At 38.2% G+C, this 20491-nt stretch overlaps 1 protein-coding gene across 1 annotated transcript; it reads left to right on the forward strand.

Annotated features, from left to right (window-relative positions):
• Positions 1 to 7: 7 nt before the first annotated feature.
• On the forward strand, positions 8 to 19564 carry LOC107759114 (DNA replication ATP-dependent helicase/nuclease JHS1). Its single transcript, XM_075217822.1, is given in 19 exon segments — positions 8 to 3058; positions 8951 to 9085; positions 9168 to 9422; positions 10193 to 10267; positions 11169 to 11290; positions 11378 to 11450; positions 11549 to 11653; positions 11864 to 12031; positions 13730 to 13799; positions 13884 to 14040; positions 15428 to 15518; positions 15599 to 15676; positions 15678 to 15692; positions 15782 to 15919; positions 17863 to 17902; positions 18004 to 18077; positions 18182 to 18316; positions 18969 to 19088; positions 19199 to 19564. Coding segments are annotated over 17 exon segments (1659 nt in total). The 5' UTR covers positions 8 to 3058; positions 8951 to 9085; positions 9168 to 9380; the 3' UTR covers positions 19355 to 19564.
• Positions 19565 to 20491: the final 927 nt, after the last annotated feature.

The raw sequence follows: 20491 nt of genomic DNA on the forward strand, positions 1-20491 counted from the left end.
ATAGGCAATTTTCCTTCTCCGTAGTTAATGTAAAGTCCAGTTATATCTCCTATTTTCATCTTGACTTTTGACATTTGTAGTAATTTTAAAGCGTCACGCCGTCGTTGTCCTCGAGAAAACGTCCTCTATCAGGCAGGCGGCAGCAACAACAGCGACACGTATTCTCTCTTTTACTCTTCTTCCTGGGTACTCAGTTGAAACTCTCCCTCAATTTGTTTCGCCGAGCATTATAACAGCTACATATACAAAAAAAAGCCTACACAAATGTCGCAGGATCAATCCTTGGAACAGAATTCTGGGTTCATGTCCATCGACAAGTTGGATCGAATGGCTAATTGGGTGGGGACAAGCGTGGCATCGGCGTTCTTCGCCTCTCTTGAACGCTGCTCCTGCATCCACCTTAGCACCGCTCAAGACGACGGCGATGAATATGATGACGAGGATGAGGCCAAGGATCGCCCTCTTATGCTCAACAAACCCCTCTCTCACGATCACTCTTCTTCCATCACCATTAAGCTTCCTTCTTCTTGATTTACTTATGTGTTTGCTACTTGTGTAAAGATGAAAAAAGAATACCTTTTTTTTTCTGTGCTTTTTTTGCTTGTAAATAATTGATGGGCGTGTGGTAATGTCTGGCATGGTTTTGTAAATTGTGACAAAATTTGAAGACGTAAAGTTTGTTTTCTATGTTACGAGCTTGTTGTTTCTGTAACTATTTGTGTTCTGTAGTGGACCTCTTAGTAGGGTTCAAATTCAGATGAAGATCTCACCATCTATCAGAGAAAAAAGAATGAAAGTATCTTCATGCCCTAATTCGTGTTACGGCAATAGAATCACCAATTAACTTGAGTTTAATTATGGTGGAACTAAAAGGAGCTGGATTGCGGAAATAGTAGCTGATTCATCATGGTTTGTTATGTTGCTAATACCAGATAATACATGATTCATCATGGTTTGTTATGTTGCAATACCTAGATATATTGCGTTCTGTAACATTAAAATTATATTGACCACGGGGCTTCAATGATGTTGAAAAAGTATCATACCTCTTAGATTTATAAATTTAAATGCAGTGTAGCATGTATGCTGGGGGTGGGCCAAACGGTCAACCTGATAAAAAGAATGGCATAAAATGAAGTAACTCCTTTGTAAGAGATCACATTTTTAAAAATAGATTTGGTTAACCATATTTTTCATGTTTACTCGGTGAGTGATGCTGTAATTTTGGAGGATCAACGATGAGCTACTACTGTTTGTAGTGGCGGTTTTCACTTTGTAGATTAATCTTCTGTTCAAGGTGGCCTTTGATTTCTTGCTGCTTTTGAGATATTGTTACAGAATGTATTTCGTTGAATTCTAAGCACGCCCTTCTTCAATCCCTGTGACTTTAGTAACCTCATAAAAATCCTTTACCTCTATTGCCAACATAGATAATGCGACTTCTCAATTATTGGCTGTAGCCAAGGTTAAGAGGATTTTGCATATCAGTAACTTTGTTGGGAAGTCCTGTAGCCACGCACAAAATGAAGCTTAGACTTATTGATATTCAGCATTCTGGATTTAGAGTCTTGCTGATTGATTTGTTCCTCTGTCAACAAACAGTTCATGTTGCTTCCTTTATGAAGCTTATCTCTTAACTCCTTTGTAGTTCTCCATATCTTCTTTGCTCCCAAAATATTTTAACTGGTTTCTTTGATCAGGAATATTTTTACTGTTTTCACCCCTGCATTGGATAAATTAATGAGCATTCTTGAGTTTAATAAGCTGATTTAAGCAACTACTCTTCATGCTTAATCAAATTTTCTATGGGTTCTATGATCAGAACTAGACCCCAGATAAGCATGCATACTACCCAACAGAATGTGTAATGCTTATGCTTTATGGGGATAAAGTGTGACTGCAACTTTGTCATCTTTTGGCATACATCAATCTGATGATATTTGAGGATTGACCTCTTCAACTGTGGCAACTCCACTTTGTGACAACCAACCTTTCAGTTTCTAGCATGTTCGATGAGGATTGCAATAACCAAGTTGCTCTATGCAATTAGGAACCGCTTTTTGGATGATAAGCTTGTATCATGAATTGGTAGCATTATAGATTCTCTAGAGTCAATGGATAAGAATGGTTGGTTGGTTAGTAAACACTAATTTTTACTTACATTTTTGGGTGGTTGAGTGTCAGGGAGTGTTCTCACTTCTCTGCGCTTATGCAGTTGCTATCTTGTGGATTTTCATTTAGTTTTACTTTTCCCAACAGGTATGGAAGGCTTCCAAGACCAGGATTAATGTGCCCTGTCAGGCATAAAATTTAGAATGAACGAAACGCTAACCATAAAGTTTAGATAACATGTCTTTCTGGCACTAGGATGGATAGGATCATAGGAGATTCACTACTAACAGTGTTACTAGTTGAAAGAAAAGCAAATTATGTCTAGTATGTCAAGTAACTGGACCTTCGTTGATTGAATTACAGTGACAGTTTTGTGAAATCCTTCAAATGTTATGACTCTATTCTATGATTCTTTTTGTCTTCTTGAGCTGAAGGTCTTTCGGAAACGCCCTCTCTACTCCTTCGGGTAGCGGTAAGGTCTGCGTACACACTACTCTCCCCAGACCCCACTAGTGGGATTTTAATGGGCCGTTGTTGTTGTTGTAGCAGAGAAAACATTTGTAACTTGCAGAGAGGTAAAATCAGTTTCTATCTCATATGATTCTTAGATAAATGATTCTTGACATTGTCATCGCTTCTGTACTTGAGATAATTAGCTCGAGTTCATAAGATATGTTTGCTTTGGTTTTGCCCAAAACTTTTCTATCTAATCGTAATTCTCCCTTGTTTCCTCTTTGAATTCATTCATTTTGTGATCATGTCTGCTAAGTACTACTACCAGAGATTATATTATTATATGCTTTACTAAAATCGAAGTGCTATTTGTTAGAGTAAGTGTAGTAAAGGCTTGAGATGAGAATGATCCTGTTCCAGTATCATGGATCACAATGCAGGTTTAGCATAGTCCACATCAAGAACTAGCAACTACAAAGGAGCAACTAGACAGGTATGCAAAAGTCTGACTGATTTATTATTTGAATGCTCACATTAACAATAAAAAATAAAAAAACCATTTGGCTTTCCCATCTCCAGTAATGCTGCCATTGATCCACAGTTAATGGTAGATCTTATTACTGTGAAATGCTGTACTTTTCACTCTCTATTGATAAAAGTCCAGTTACTAATACCAGTTATGTTGCTAATACCAGATAATACATGATTCATCATGGTTTGTTATGTTGCCACTCAAAAACCAAACCACCACCCCACACTTTTGCATAATTTCAATACCATTCAAGTGCTTATGGGAGGTAAATGGGTTCAAACAGATGTCCATTCAAACAATTGGGTAAGGTTCGCAATATGGTTGACAAGGAAACAGGCTTATAGGCTCAACGGAGTTGATTACGATGTATTACATTTAGGTGGGTTTACTTTATATGTCTGGCTCAACAAAGAATTGTCTATATCACTTCTAAGACTGAATGAAACTACTATTTCGCTTTGCAAACACACGGGGCAAGTTCTAGGCATCAAATGTAAAGCATGGAATACAGTATATCTCACACACACATGGCACATGACTCACTCCAGATTGGCTTATCAAGACACTCTCGTCTGAGTACTCAAGTCAGTGACAAACATACAATTTAAGGCACTTTAGCAAGAATCAACCATTGAGACTAAGCGTTACACTCTAGTATCTATACTTTTCAGGTGTATCAACGCAAAGGGTTTCTCTTCGATTTCAGCTCGTGGCCCATCAATACTAACTAAAAAGTAAAAAAACAAAAACAAAAACTACCTATACCCGGTTCAAGCTAAACCCTTGGAAAAGAATCGTGGCCCAAAGAAAAACCAAGGGGGAATTACTACACTACCTAAAAAAAAATTTGGTCTTTTCTCTAGACTTACTTCCCTCAAGAAAATTGTCTAAAGGATCCGTCATCAGGAAGAGTCTCCATATTCCCTTTTTTTTAGTTGAATATCGACTTAGTCCCTCAAGAACCCCGTCGAGAGAGATCCGTCGTCGAGACCAGTCAACTTACCTACTTTAAACTTACCTAAATTAACTATCACTCAAACCACAAAAACAAAAAAAATCAAGAAGAAGAAAACATCAAACAACAATTTGTTACATGTACATACACACATTGAAGTATCCCCCACCTCACACTTAAAAGGTAAGTCATGTCCTCATGGCATAAAAATTATCGGAGACGGTGTCTGGGTTCAAGTTGCAAGCACGACCCAGAGCTCTCAACCAACCTAAGATTTTCTTCTCCGACTTTACCTGCCGGTCAGCCACCGCGTCAACACGGGCACCCAAATCAATGACTGAGGTACGCAACCCAGCCACCTCCTGCTCCAAAGCAGTGAAACGGGAAACTCGAGCAGCTCCAGAAGGTGTTGCAGTCCCAGATGGTGCTACAGCTGCTGCAAATTGCTCATGGGCCTGTGGCTCGGCCCCCCTCCTGCTCAGCCTCCTCATCCTCCAAGTCATCAGAGTCACTACTATCCTCACCAGCTGCCGCCAGCTCCTTACCAGTGGTTACTTTGTCTGCTCGAAACTTGCGGTCATTTTGGTACTAGCCCATCCACAGCCAGATTTTCGGGCACCCGAGCTTCCCTGCAAAGTTTAGTAACCAAAGAAGGGAAAAATAACCCATACTTTTTGACTGGACAGCGGGTGAACATCTCCTCATGAATCAATCCGGCCACGTCGAAGTTGTGACCATTAATGAAGCACCAAATCAAAGTTGCTTGGGGGCCATTTACCTCCGTAGTGTTGGATGACGAAATCAGACGGTTGTTGATAAGATACAACCAACACTTCCCTTCAAAGGTTAGTGCCGAGGAGTGAAACTTCTCACCATACTTCATCCAGACCACCTCCTTTTCAGGTACACAGATCATCTCAAAGAACCTCGCCCACTGCGTGTCAGATCGGCTATACCCCTTATAATATTCATCATAATGATCCACCAGAGGGGGCAGCTGATACGTCGTCCGAATAGCCTCAATAGAGGCATTCACTGCCTTTCTGCGCACCGTGACTACGCCATCGACATGCTCCTTCACATTGGCGTAAAATTCTCTAACCATCATTACATTGCCCTCGCCCGACTCGTCAATGAAAGTTTACAGCCCCCGCCTCACCAGCTCAGTGTACATGTGAAGGTAGCCCAGCTGGACCGATCCTATATCAATTCCCTTTTCCAGTATCGGCTTTTTAGAAGCCTTATCCGCAAAGCGGTCCTGAGCCTTGGCGGAGACAAATCTGTTACTATCAAAGGGGCGGGCATGGGCTGCCCCGCGTGCCTTGAACGAGCCAGCTTGGCTGCTAGAAGAGGCACCTGTGGCACGACGTTTCCGAGATGGAGCCATAGTGCCTGAAAAACGAGAGCACATTAGCACAACCCAACACAAAATTGTGACGCAATGCGGTTACTCAGACTTCACACGCATACGTGGTCACAACTACACAATTACGTTCACTGAGGCCTTTCCACAAACACCTTGTGGGCATTAGGCACTCACGCGCCATTTCACACATGTTAGAACCTCAACACCACTATAATATCCACCAAAATCACATACCAAGTGAGTCTACACTCCACCAATCTTACCACTCACAAACACTACAACCTATGTTACCAATTTTACTAATAAAAAAAAGAAAAACAACTACAAAAATGCAACACTACAAACCAAGAAATTCTGATAAAAAATTGAAAGAAAAAGGAAAAATGGAACAAGGAACACATACCTGCAGTAATAGATTGTGGGAAGAAGAGAAGAAAGAGAAGAAAGTGGGGGGGATGTGTCTTGAGACTTGGGGAAATTGAGGGTGGTAATTTTTGAAGAAGATAGGAGTTGAAGAAGAAGGGGGGTCGTTGAAGAAGAAGAGGTTAGGGTTGGGGAGGGTTTGCTGATTTGTTTTGATTTGGGCGTTGGGTTTGGGATTAAAGAGGGGGGATGGGGTTATTAGAAGGGGGGGGGGGTAATTTAGGCTACATTAAAAAAAGTAACATAAAAAAAAATACAACACAAAACTCACAGATGTGGGCGGTACTAGCGCATTCGCGCTAGCCCAGGCATAACACAAGCCTATAAACGCGGCCACTAGCGCGATCGTGCTAGTAGCGCGTTCAATAGCGCGGTCGCGCTAATATTTTTGAGCTGAGGTAGAATACTTGCCCATATGCGCGGCCTGTAGCGCGGGCGTGCTCCTAGGCATAATTTTTTTCATGTTTTTCACCTGTTCTTACCACTTCTGATGGCCTTATCACCCGCCCATTGTCACCTGCATTGGTTAGCATTTCCTAAAAACTCACAATTAACAACTACTACTATCGTTGGGTTGCCTTCCAACCAGTACCTTAGTTAATGTCGTGGCATGATGATTACAACAATTCAATGGGTTGCCTCCCATGCAACGCCTGATTTAACGTCGCGGCACGACGCATGCTCGCAGCATCACTCCTCATTCACGTACTAGGGCTCTTCCAATATCTCCCTGTCCCCTTTCTCGTTTGCCATTCCAAGATAATGTTTCAACCTCTGAGCATTCACTGTGAACTTATTCGTCCCATCCTCTAATTCAATTTCAACAGCTCCACTTGGGAACATTTGCACCACTCTGAAGGATCCTGACCATCGGGACTTCAACTTACCCGGAAACAATCTCAATCTGGAGTTGTATAACAACACTAGCTCTCCGGATTTGAAGTTTCGGTCCACGATGTGCTTGTCATGCATCAATTTCATCCGTTATTTTGTATAATCTAGCACTCTTGAATGCCTGAAACCTGAATTCCTCTAGCTCATGTAACCCAGTGACTGTTAGTGCCTGTTGTCTCCATATCCAAGTTCAACTGCCGCAATGCCCAAAGTGCTTTGTGCTCAAGCTCTACCGGGAGGTGGCATGCCTTTTCAAACACCAACTTGTACGGTGACATACCAATTGGAGTTTTGAAGGCTGTGCGGTACGCCCACAATACATCATCCAGCTTCTTTGCCCAATCAGTCCTTGTTGCATTCACTGTTTTTGTAAGGACACTTTTAATCTCCCCGTTGGACACTTCAACTTACCCGCTCGCCTGTGGGTGGTACAGGGTGGTCACCTTATGATGAACTCCATACTTTTCCAGCAGCCGTGCGAACGCTCTATTGCAGAAATGGGTTCTGCCATCACTGAGTATAGCTCTTGGGGTGCCAAAAAGTGTGAAAATGTTCTTCTTCAGAATGCCTGTTACCCCTTTAGCATCATTGGTCGGGAGAGCCACTGCTTCGACTCACTTGGAGACGTCGTCAACTGCTACCAATATGTACTTGTTACCATACGAGCTGACAAATGGCCCCATGAAGTCGATCCCCCACATGTCAAAAACCTCCACGTCTTGAATTATGGTCATTGGCATCTCGTGTCTGCAATATATGTTGTTGTCCTTTGGCATTCATCCCAACTTTTGACCCAAGCATAGGCATCCTTGAACAGAGTTGGCCAAGACAAGCCCGACTCCAACACCTTAGTTGTTGTCCGACCTCCAAAGTGTCCACCATATGGTGAAGCATGGCAAGCCTACAAAACAGAATCTTGATCTTTCTTGGGGATACACCGTCGGATCATGTTATCTACACATATTTTAAATAATAAAGGTTCAGCCCAATAATAAGATCGACAATCACGAAAGAACTTTTTCTGAGGAGAGTTCGGTACAATACCACTTGCTAAATAATTAGCAATGTCAGCATACCACGGTGCCTCCTCCATTGTCATTGCTAGTAACTGTTCATCCGGGAATGTCTCTGTGATATCCTCAACCTCTACCTTCTTTTCAGCTCCTTCCAACCTTGAGAGGTGCTCCGCTACTTGGTTCTCTGTCCCTTTTCTGTCACGTATTTCCAGATCGAATTCTTGTAACAGAAGAACCCAGTGAATCAAGCGTGACTTTGACTCCTTTTCTATCAGGTACCTAATTGCTGCATGGTCAGTGTAAATAATAACTTTCGAGCCAATCAAGTATGACCTGAATTTGTTGAATGCAAAAACGACAACCAACTTCTCCTTTTCCGTCACGGTGTAATTGAGTTGTGCACCACTTAGCGTTCTGCTTGCATAGTAAATCGGGTGCATCAGTTTATCCTTTTGCTGCCCCAAGACTGCTCCTATAGCATAGTCACTTGCGTCGCACATGAGCTCAAACGGTTGCTCCCAGTTGGGTGCAACAATGATGGGTGCAGTCACCAATCTATTCTTCAACTCCTCAAATGCCAACCTGCAATCATTAGAAAACACAAGGGGTGATCCTTTTCAAGGAGTTTGCATAACGGGTTAGGCCTGATTCCTGAAATATATCAAAAGACTGTAAACTTTAACTTTTATGCTACAACTAGTACTTATTTGGAACCTGAATTGAGGAAAAAGATTGCATTTATAACATCTATGTTAGAATTCTAATTATGTCAGGTCTTAGTTTTCTTGACAAAGGTGCCAAAACTGGGTGCGCGCCTAAGAAGCTAGACATGTAATCAAGGCAATCTAATGGCTTTTCTGAATACGAATCAATTTGCCTAATGATGAGGAGTCAGCATTTTGCAGTGTGCGATGTGGAAAGGACTAAAGGAACATATTTGGAACGAGCAGCAATTGCTTCCTTTTTTGTTACTAAATGGGTAGAATAATGGGGATGATAAATCAACATTCATGTTTTCCATATGAGCCTAACCAATGTTGACATGAAAATCAGCCATCTTTTCTTGGTGTATGCCCGAATACTTATTCTCATCTTAATTGTGCTTATATATCATATTATGGGTAACATCAATTTTCAATATTATTGGGACTTTGTTGAAATTAAAAACTTATACTACTGGATCCTGAAAATTTTCATAGGCATATGGTGGCACCACAGAAGGTAGCGGTTTGGGTGGTGTGTTTGATTCACTTGTTAGCCATCTAACAAATGCACATACTAATTTTCTTCAAAAATGGGATCAGTTGATTGACTTGGAGGCTAAAGAAGATGAGGTACAATACATTGTCGACTGTAAATTAAGAAATCACTTCATGGCAATTGAATATCTCTTTGCTTGTTAATTTTTTTTTCCAGGTTGTAAAGAAAGAAATTTGGAGTTCACAAAGTTCAAAGAATGACCTTTACGCTCCTTACTTATCTTCTCTTGTCCTTGATACATCAGAACAAACCACACCAACAAACTTTTGCAAAGGAAATCAATTTACTTATCACTTTGTACATCGAGATTGGACTTCCTTGGGCACTCACCAACAGGATGGAGATGCTCTTAATAGTTATGATTTTCCTATGAAAAAGTTTGAATCCTCGCTTAGGAATGGGGATTATGTGGTATTCTTCTTTCTCATATTCTTTTTGTTTTATGCACTCCTGAATGTTCTATTTTCACAGCAATCAGCTGAAGCAAGAATTACTTGTCCATAGGTGTAAATCTGCCTGCCTCCAAGAGAACAGTAGTGAGACAGAGCAGTTATATGCATCTATAGCAAACTGCATGATCCTGTCCCTGTGAAATATAGTAATCGGATGGCTTGAACTAATGGTTCAGTTAGTTATTTTGGTGAAGTAATGAAGCTTCTTAGAATTCAATGAATCAACTATGCCTTGATCCTGAATTAGTTGTGGTCAGCTACAGGAATCCTCTTATTCATTCCACTCTATCTAAGAACACATGCCTTGGTGGCTCTGGGATCATCCCACAAATTTAGTAATTCTCTACTAGCGTCAAACCCTCGGGCTTTACTTGGGTTTGGGACCACTAGGCTTCGTGAAGCTCATAGAGGACAGGGAGTTCTCACTATTCAATAACAAAAAAAAAAGAATAATAGTCAATTATTTTCTGAAAAAATGGCGTAATTTCTGATTTATCTTGGGCCATGGCTTATGTTTGTATAAGTTGCCTGCAAATAGAGTAATTTCTAGTTTTGTTGAGCCTCTCAATAGCTGAATTGTTTGTTTCGTTCCTGCACTTTCAGCTCACAGTAGTGTGTGAGTTGTGATCATTTGAATTGAAAGTGCTGTCTTATAAGCGCAATATGTTTGGTTCTATTCATGGTCATAAGCAATTGACGGTATGACAATATAAATTTTAAACTATTCAGATATTGAGCACTGAACCTGGTGGTATACTAATAGCTACTGGAGTTGTTGTAGATATGAGTTGCTCTCGCATCTCGGTGAGTATTAGATCTTTATTTGGTATTAATTCTTCAATGCAAGGAGTTATTACTTTATAGTGTTTGTCATTGCTGCAAAATGCCTAGAATGCACGGATATAACTTAGTTTCAGTTCCTTCTTTTCATTCTCCTTAGGTGGAGCAACCCGAACTTTTCAAATAATCTCATTTGTTCCAATGAAAAGTAGGAAACTTATATTTCTCGTCTGCCAATTATCTTCGTTAATGCTGTTAGATCTCACTTTGGTCCCTTTCAACAGCTGAAAAGCTTTTGCCTTTCTTTAATAGATAAGGTAGCTCCAAACTATATAAGTAGATGATATAAGAATGAAATAGTTTGATTTGTTGAGACAAAACAGAACAAGAGCCCTGACCATTAACAAAACTAAAGCTTCACATGGCTCTTCCTTTTTATCCCACTTTCAAAAGAAAAACTACTTCAGGACCTGGAAAGCATTTTCCAAAATGAAAAGTTAAAGAAGTCCATACACGGAAGTCTTCTAAACCAGTGTTCGTCTTAAGAAATAATTACAACTAAAGCATACTAGTGTTTAGCTTACTGTATTTAGCTAGGGCTAAAGCATTCTTTTGTTAATATATCTATATCTATACAAGATTTTACGACCTAACCTGTCTATCTTATCATAGTATTGTTTTCAAGTAGTAGAGGTCCATTGTCACTCATTCTGAAGTGAGCCAGGCTACATTCCCTTGTATGTCTTTGATTTTCAAAAAAAAATATTTGTTGATTTGTCTAATTCTTTATGATAATTCTGGCACTAATTAACAAGTTTGGAATATAAAATGCCCTGGGTACTCCTTTTGATTTTGGGTCCAATAATATGTAAAAGGAAAAAGCCTGCGCAGATTTTAACTTGTAATATTTGCTTTCATAATTCAGGTATCTCTTTCCAAACGCTTAAGGCTTCCAGGTAGCAGCCGGACTTCACAGGCACAAGATCTTCATCAGCAGTTGTGGCGAATTCATAAAGATGAGTTTATGGGTTCATTTGCAATTATGAGGTATTCAAATTTTTTCATGCGTTATTATCTCCATCTGAAGTACATATATTTGTCCAAGCTTAATTTGCTCCTGCTTTGATTTTGAAGATTCAACCTCATACAACTATTTCTGCAAAATGAGCAGAGTTCTCATCTGAGGAAGATGATAGTTGATCTGGAGGTGAATGCTCTACTTATGTATGAAATTTGATTTGCAGCTCCTCAGCCACAGCCCTCTTTAATGAATGAGAAGAAAATCTTAACTGTGAAATTCTGCAGGTGCCTAGGTTTGATAGTGGATGTCAATTTAGTCAAGACCCCGCCATCTCATACATTTGGTCGGAGAAAAACTTGAATGACGATCAGCGCCGAGCCATACTTAAGGTGAAGAGTTATTGAAACTCTCTATAATTGGGTTTATATCTGCACCTGCAAATCAGAAGCATTGTGAATTATCAGAATCTTAATTGGATAAACCAGATACAAAGCAAAACTTACAGCATTCGAGTTGTCAGAACTCTCAGCCATATCAAACTGTCAGAATTGTATTGTGAATTATCAGAACAGCATCATATATAATTGTCACTACTGCAGATACTTACGGCAAAGGATTATGCGCTGATACTAGGAATGCCAGGGACAGGCAAAACATCCACTATGGTCTATGCTGTGAAGGCACTGTTGATGAGAGGTTCATCCATTTTGCTTACCTCCTATACAAACTCAGCTGTTGATAATCTGCTTCTCAAACTGAAGGCTCAGGTCATCTCCATCCTTGATGCTTCTATTAGAAACTTATTGTTTTGATCTTTATTTAACTACTATGCTGTATCTCAAAAACTTAGAAGGTATAAGCTGTGGAACTGGTGTCAACATAGTATAAAATTCTTGCTTTAAATAGTCTTGGGAAAGCTAGATTTAGCAAACTGAAGAAATCTATATTCGGTGCAAGGTACGCATAGGAGTTGATGTGTAGCATTAGATGAAACTGGTTGATTTAAGAAGGGCCTACTATGACAACTACATTCCCTAGCTGCTTCTACTGGTATTAGTATTACATCATTAATTTCCTCTTTATCCTTCAATCATTTAGAAGCTACATACATTTTTTATTTTACTACCTCCAAACTCCTGAAATAAATTCCAGCATAAAGCTGCTTGGTGGTGACTCCATCGAATAAAATCCTTTTTGAATCACCAAATTGTCACATTCATTGAAATCCCTTCCCCCACTTGTGAGAATTTGTTGCATATGTAATGTGGTTAGTGAATGGGCGTTAAGGAGGATCTCCACCTGCCATTTGAAGCTCTGCTGGAAGTATGTGCTCTCGCATGGAGTAAAGGGTTGAAGGACCATCAAGGAATTGGATATCCCTTTAAAAAGGGTGGAAGACCTTTTTAGATGCGAAATTCTTCGTTTTTTTTATCACGTGCTTCCCATTGGTCAATGACCAACCAAGGTGCTCTATACTTCACTACTTGTAAGGCGTGACGTATGATTCATTGACTTTTAATTTAATAAAAGAAGATATTCAAAATGCGAATGTCTAGCTATTTAATGGATAAGGGGATAGATTATAGCTGTTCAGCTTAACTCAGTGCAATCTTGTAGAAAGAACAACTCAAACTTAGGCATTCAACTGTTAAATATAAACCCTAAACCTATATTTTTAAAATATATAATTAATAACAACCTTTAAAGTTTAAACTGTTTTGTAACTTGAAGCATTTTCAAGGAAAACTAACAAATGCCTATCAGAAATTCTAAACAAGGGATATCTTGAGTCCAAATTGATAAACACAAGTCATTTACTTCGAACTTTGATTCCTCCATATTGTAGATCATGTATAACTTGGTCTCACCATGAAAAGTTTTAGATAGCGCTGTTAAGCTGTTGATGAATTAGTAGACAAGCTATTCTGATATATGTTAGTGGGGCTTAGGCGAAGGGGAAAACAAATCCAATCTATTAGCTTCATGGCAGAAAACCAAAATTCTATCCTTATAATCCTTGTCCTAACATACATTTAGATCAAATCCAGAGCCTGCTGATTTCTAAGGTAAAAAATAACGCAACTACCTCTTCGTGTATAAATGTATCAAGTTAAAGATCCTTCTTTTTATCCATTTAGATATTCAACTATATGCAGCCTCTCTGCAAGTAAAATGAAGCTGATTGACTGACATGCAAGCGTTATCGAGGAAAATCTCTCTTTTCTTCTTCCTCTAAGGGCATGATTTTCTGAAATGTCCTGCTAGGAATGATTTCTCGACATGCTTCACCTACATATTACGGAGTATCATTTATTTTTCCTAGTGCTTTCATTCTCTGGTATGCTTCTGCTGATTGGCACTGCCAACCACAAGACACAAGTAATGTAGTGCTTTTACATTTACATACAAATCCTACTGCATTACCACTTCAGTGGACATTGGGACTAACATATATACTGTTGCAGGGTATAGATTTTATTCGTATTGGAAGATATGAGGTTGTACACGAGGAAGTTCGAGAGAATTGCTTATCAAGTTGGTTTCTGGTAACTTTGTCAAAGAGTTTGCTTCATGATTGGCCCACAGAATACTAATTTACTGCTGGACTTTCTCCTACAGTGATGGACACTCATGGTCTTGAAGAGATAAAGCAAAGGATAGAGCAAAGCAAAGTTGTTGCTGTTACGTGTTTGGGGATAACTAGCCCATTGCTTTCAAACAAGAGATTTGATGTGTATATCATGGATGAAGCCGGACAAACTACGTTGCCGGGTAAGTTTCTATAGTTTATGTTGTAGTGAAGCATTTGAACATTTTGTTGAATAGAGGTCTTGAATGAGGTTAAACTTGTCAAAGTTGCTATTGCTGATTGCAATTGTTCTATATATCTCAATTAACTATGTTTGTATTTTTTTGATAAGGTAAAGTTTTATTAATGAAGGTACCAAGATGGTAGAGTTACACCAGACCAAAAACTGCCATAATACTTATCAACTACAAACCAGCTATCTCCTCCAAGAAATCTATGTATTATTCTAGATTTTCAATAACACTCCTTTTACACCAAAAAAAACAAATTCAAAAGACATCTATTTTTAATCCTGGATACATGCTGTCTTATCCTTTCAAAGAACTCTGTTTCTCTCCAACCACATTGTCCATAAGACACAGGGGGATTGTTCTCCACACTGCCTGCTGACTTCTTGCTACTTGTTGATGTTGCCATGTCTCCAGCAGACTTGATACATTTTGTGGCATAACCCATTTGATACCATACAAACCAAGGAATAGCTCCCAACACTGTCTTGCCACTTTGCAATGAATGAGGAGATGATCGACTGTTTCTAATTCTCCTTCACACATATAGCATCTATTAATTAAAATAGTTCCTCTCTTCTGTAGATTATCCTGACTTAAACAAGCTTCCTTTGCTGCCACCCACCCAAAACATGCTGCTTTAACAGGAGCTTTTGATTTCCTTATTGCTTTCCATGGCCAATCAGATTCATACCTCCCTTGTTGCTTCTGTAAAAGAGTATAACCTCTGCTAACTATGAATTTCCCATCATTACTTGCTGCCCAAATCATTGAATCTCTCCTATTGCCCTCCAAACTGACACTGTCCAGCAATTGCATTAACTGAGCGAATTAATTTACTTCCCAGTCATTAAGGCCCCTCCTGAAGATCAACTGCCAGCCATTACTTGAGTAAAAGCCTGCTACCTTCCCATTGTTGTCAGAGAAGCAGTGATATAAAACTGGAAATTGTGATTTGAGACTTTCATTCCCCATCCATACACCAGTCCAGAATTGGATATTTTTACCATTCCCCAGCTTCAACTTTACAAACTGACTACATTCCATAGATTACTGATAGTGCTCCAAAGTCCCCCTTTGGAAGAGGATTGGACTGCATGAGGAGTCCAAAAATCTTTCCTGCCATGTTTGACATCTATGAGTTGTTTCCATAACCTATTGCTTTCATCGTTATATCTCCAAAGCCACTTAAATAATAGGCTTTTGTTGTGCAGCCTTAAATTCCTTACCCCCAAAACAATCTCTTTTGCTTTTCCGTTTCTGTGTTTTTAGAGCTAGTTATTTTTATGAACTACATTTGTCACCAGATGACAAGTCCTTACTTGAAAAACAAATGACAATATTAGATTTACAATCCAGGTATCATTGGGACCATTGACATTTGCATCAAAATTTGTTCTAGTTGGGGATCATTACCAATTACCACCACTCGTCCAGGTAATCTTGATTCTCTCTGCGTTGAGCTCCAATGCTTGTGTAACTTGTGATACCAAAACTTCGAACTGTTTCCATATTAGAGTGCAGAGGCTAGAGAAAATGGAATGGCAGTAAGCCTGTTCTGCAGACTCTCAGAAGCTCATCCCCAAGCAATTTGTCACTTTGCAAAGCCAGGTATCTTCAAATTTCAATAAGATGTTTCTTTCCACCTCTGAAGTTCGTTTGGGTTAATATAGTTGCCACTACTATGCTACAACTTGCAGTACCGCATGTGTGCAGCCATAATGGAATTATCAAATGCCTTGATATATGGTCACAGATTGCGATGTGGTTCTTCTCAAGTAGAAAAAGCCAAAATCAAGTACACAGCATTGCCATCTGGACCTACGTGGATAAAGGAGGTAATAGTCAGTGATTACATTGCTTCCAAGTACAATGCTGCTTTATTTTAGTAATGATCCAAACATAAGAGGCCTGCCCAGCTAGAAAAAATGATCTTAGGATGGAAAATAGATGTCGCTTCCAAGTATGATACTACTTTATTCTATATATTCCAAACTATAGAGGACTGCACCTTCTATAAAGAGATTGATGCCTGGATGGACAATACACCTGGTGAAACTTGTCCATTTCTTGAGCACTCATAAGTTCTTCCCTGTATATAAGTTAAACGTTTGAGCTGCTGGTTCATTTCCGCAAAGTTAATTCCGGCAATAAACCACTCAAATCTGCACTTTCTACTTGCTTCTCAAGGAGCAAGTCTGCTCATATTTTCATGTCATAACCACAGTGATGCTTTTTCTTCTTAGAGTGATTTACGCTTTCATTTATATATACTTTTCCGATGTACTTATTTAGGTATATGCACTCAAATTAAAGAGGTGTCGTGTAAAACCTAGTGCACTTTTTAGTTTTTAGTGTTTCCGTTTGGTAACTAGACACAATATAAGACATCTTTTGCCTGTCCGTTCTTTTCTGTCCGGACCCTCGAGAAAATAGAAAAATCCAGTTTCTAACTGAAGCTCTACTACTTGTGAATTCTGAGGTTTTTTATTGGTTGATCTAATAGGTTTAGACTACTGAGGAAAAAGTCAAAAACAGAATAGCCTAAGGCCATCTCCAACGCTAGCACTATTTTTTGCACCAAATTTCACACTAAAATGGTGTAACACCAAATTTACTCCAACCATTACACCATTTTTTACACCAAATCTTCTCTCTCTTCTATATTATATTATTATCTTCTATTTACTTTTCATTTTTTATTTCCTTCAAACTAATACTATCTTTTTTCTTTTTTCCATATTCATTATATATAATTCACATTCCCCACTTATATAATCATTTATTACAAAATTATTTTAAAGGATAAATTAACAAAAAGTGAAATCATTGATAAAAGATAATTAAATAAATATTACATCAGTCAAATTTAATTTAAGTACCACATAAATATTTAAGTTTCGCCTCTATTCTCCCATAAATGCTCGATTAATGTATTACGAAGTGCGAAATGCGCATCTTTATCCTTAATTTTTTTGTGTCGAGTTAATGGTTATATTTCTTTTTATACAATTATAATAATAATAAAATTAACTTATAATTTTATATAAATATAATATATATAAAAATTAATATATCAAAAAATAGGATATAAAATTAAAATTATAAAGATCTTAATATAAAAGTTAATTATATACACAATATATGATAAATAAAAAGTCCAAAAATAAAAAAATTGAATAAAATAATATTAAACCAAATATAGAGTGATGAATAGTGTTGCACCAAATTTGGTGCAACACTATTCATGCTCTATAATAGTGCAAAAAATGGTGTTGCATTGGAGCAAAAAAAACACCATTTCTTGCACCAAATTTGGATTTGGTGCAAGATTTAGAGTGGCGTTGGAGATGCCCTAAACACATGTTCTTCACTACCCTTGTATTAATGAGACCGAATTGTTGGTTGATCTCTTGTGTTTCAAAAAGTATAATTTGTCTACCTGCTGTCCAAAGTTTCTCATTGCACAATCTTAAAGGTCCTTAGAAAGGATGATTCTTACCATAGTAATGATTCATACAAAGTTGTACATAACTGACAAGGAGGAGTTCAACTTTGTATACAAAGGTAGTGATGGGAATGTAGGAAAACAGTAGGAGAAATTTTACAAGGGAGAAATTTAGTGCAGTTACTTGGTGTGATCATTATCTGACAAGGATGATCTCATCTTAAGCAGTTATATTCCTTCCAGAAAAATATGTTGTATGACTTGTGAGGGTTAATACCCCAACTGCTTGTCGTCTTATTCTGTGAAATAACCTGGTATGATCTGTCTTGACAGGCTTTGAATCCAGACAGACCTGTCGTCTTTATAAACACAGGTCAGGCGAATTTCCATCTCAAATCAAATTATGCAGGCTTGTCAAATGCAGTTTAAACGTTCTTGTCCTAAGCTGTTGACTTATCTGTTTTTCCAAACTAGATTTGTTGCTTGCATTTGAAACAAATGACCGTAAAGCTGTAAATAACCCAATGGAAGCAAATATCATTGCTGAGGTATGAATGCCTCTTGCTTCTTCCATGAATGTTAATGACCATTGGCATCGGATCACAAGAAATATATTAAGCTGTAATTTCTGTATAATGATTTTGGCCTACAGATAGTGCGTAGGTTGTTGAGCAGAGGTATATTGGAGGAAGATATAGGCATCATTACACCCTACAACTCTCAGGCAGATCTTATCCGGCAATCTGTTTCCACATCAGTGGAGATACATACCATTGATAAATACCAGGTAATATATGTTGATGTAATTACATCCTTGAAAAACATCTTAAATTTGCAACTTTTCTTATTTTTAAAAAAGACAGCTCCTTTTTGGCAGGGTAGTAGAAGGGGAAAGGAAATCACTAGACCAGCCTTACTAGAAACATATCTGTCTATGGTTATTCTCTGACACGTTTGTAATTGTCAACTATACACATAGGCGACCTAGTACGGTTTTGAACTATAGGGTCCTGAATGCCAGCTGGAAGTAGAGAGCAGAAAAATGGTTGGCTTTCCGTTTCTGAAACAGAAGTTCAAGAAGCCTAAAACTTCTCAATACCGTAGCCCAGAACAAGAAGTCTAATCCCTCGCATCTCACAATGCTACTTCAGAGACACTTATGTTCACCTGACTTTGCCTAGAAAAAAGCCCTAAGTCCTTGTCCAGTTGTTCGTTATCTATCCTCAACCGTTTAGGATTATATATGCCATCTATTAGCCCCACGAAGCTCGTTTGGCAATTCACGAATGATCCAATCTACACGATTGTTTGCTTTTAGAATCATTTTCTGTGGCTCATGGTGGTCTTGCAGTTACATCAAATTACTTGATTAATTAGGTAGAAAGGACTAAGAGATCGGTACATTCCCTAATTGTTCTAATGTAATCTACTCTTTGCAGGGAAGGGATAAAGATTGCATTCTGCTATCCTTCGTAAGGTCAAGTGAAAATCCAAGAAACTATGTTTCTTCATTGCTTGGAGACTGGCACAGGATTAACGTGGCTCTTACACGTGCTAAGGTTTAGATACTGTTCCTTGAGACATTTGACTGAAAATTTTGCTCTATTTGAGACCTTATGAAGTTACTCAGATTATATAGAATAATGTACTTACTCTTTTGATTGAACAGAAGAAGTTGATAATGGTAGGTTCATGCATTACACTGTCAAGCGTGCCTCTGCTAAAACTTCTCATAGAAAAGGTGGAAGAACAAGGTGGCATTTTGAGCGTTTCCAAGAAGGATATTCATAAACCGGAATTGAAGAGATGTTCCAACCTGAGATGATGGTGATGGTAAAGATGTGCCCCCCCCCCCCCCCTTCCCCCAATTTTGCTATATCTTAAATTATTGCTAAATCCAGCCCTTTTAGGGGTTGCATTTTTGTATTCTAATGCAAATGTAAATATTAATCTCTGCGACACCAAGCCATCCACTCTTGTGTGAATAATAGTAAAAGTTCCTGGGTGAAATGAAATTGTTCAAGGTTAAACTTCACATTTCACGAATGTCTGTATATGAGGTATCAGATTGCAATTCCAATGCTGGTAAAAAATGCTAGAACGTTTTACATTGGGTGACCTTTCATCAGTAACCGAATTGGCAGGCATTGGTAAATATAGCCAATTTTAATTTGCACCTTCAATTTCGCTGCATTATGTTGTCATAATCCAACGAGCAATTTTGTTCGTAAAATAAATAAAGGACTAACCATAAAAGCAATCTCTTTATTGCATTTAGCCAATGAAGTGAAAAATGGTATTATTAGATGTAATGAGAATTCTCGAATTGATTTACAGGAGGTGCCGTCATCATGTTTAGAAAGGTCAAGGTAAGAATGAATATCACACGTTTCACACTTCGCATTCTACACTCACGCAGAAAATTGGAAGCAAGATAAGTTCCCACTGGTATAATCAGATCTCTCTAAAACAGAATTTGAAATTTAAGTGTTATTTAATTATTATAGACAAAATTTTCCAAAGAATCAATTTTTTTATTTTTTTTAAAACTTATAGTAAAAGATATAAAAAAATTACTTAGATTTAAGACCTCTAAAGATAAGCGTATTTCACTAAATAAAAACTGGAGAAATCTAATATATTATTAACAAGTGCATATTGATGTAATTTTCTTTGTCAAAATTGGTGCTGTATTGAATATTCAAAATATATGTGGCTTTATGACAACAGAGCATTAGTAGTGCTTTCTTTATTATGAAAATAAATGACAATTAACATAAGTGAAAACAATAATTTCAATTAATATTTGAGCAAAAGTTATTATAGAGGGATAATTTTACATAGAGTGTACTGTTAAAATGATAGTTGTTATAGATAAAAAGGTTATTATAACACCCCCACCCCCTCCCCCCCCCCAAAAAAAATTAACTGTTAATAGCGGAATGTTATTATAAAGTTGTTA

The sequence above is a fragment of the Nicotiana tabacum genome, chromosome 7 (assembly GCF_000715075.1).
Source record: "Nicotiana tabacum cultivar K326 chromosome 7, ASM71507v2, whole genome shotgun sequence".
Classification (NCBI taxonomy): Eukaryota; Viridiplantae; Streptophyta; class Magnoliopsida; order Solanales; family Solanaceae; genus Nicotiana; species Nicotiana tabacum.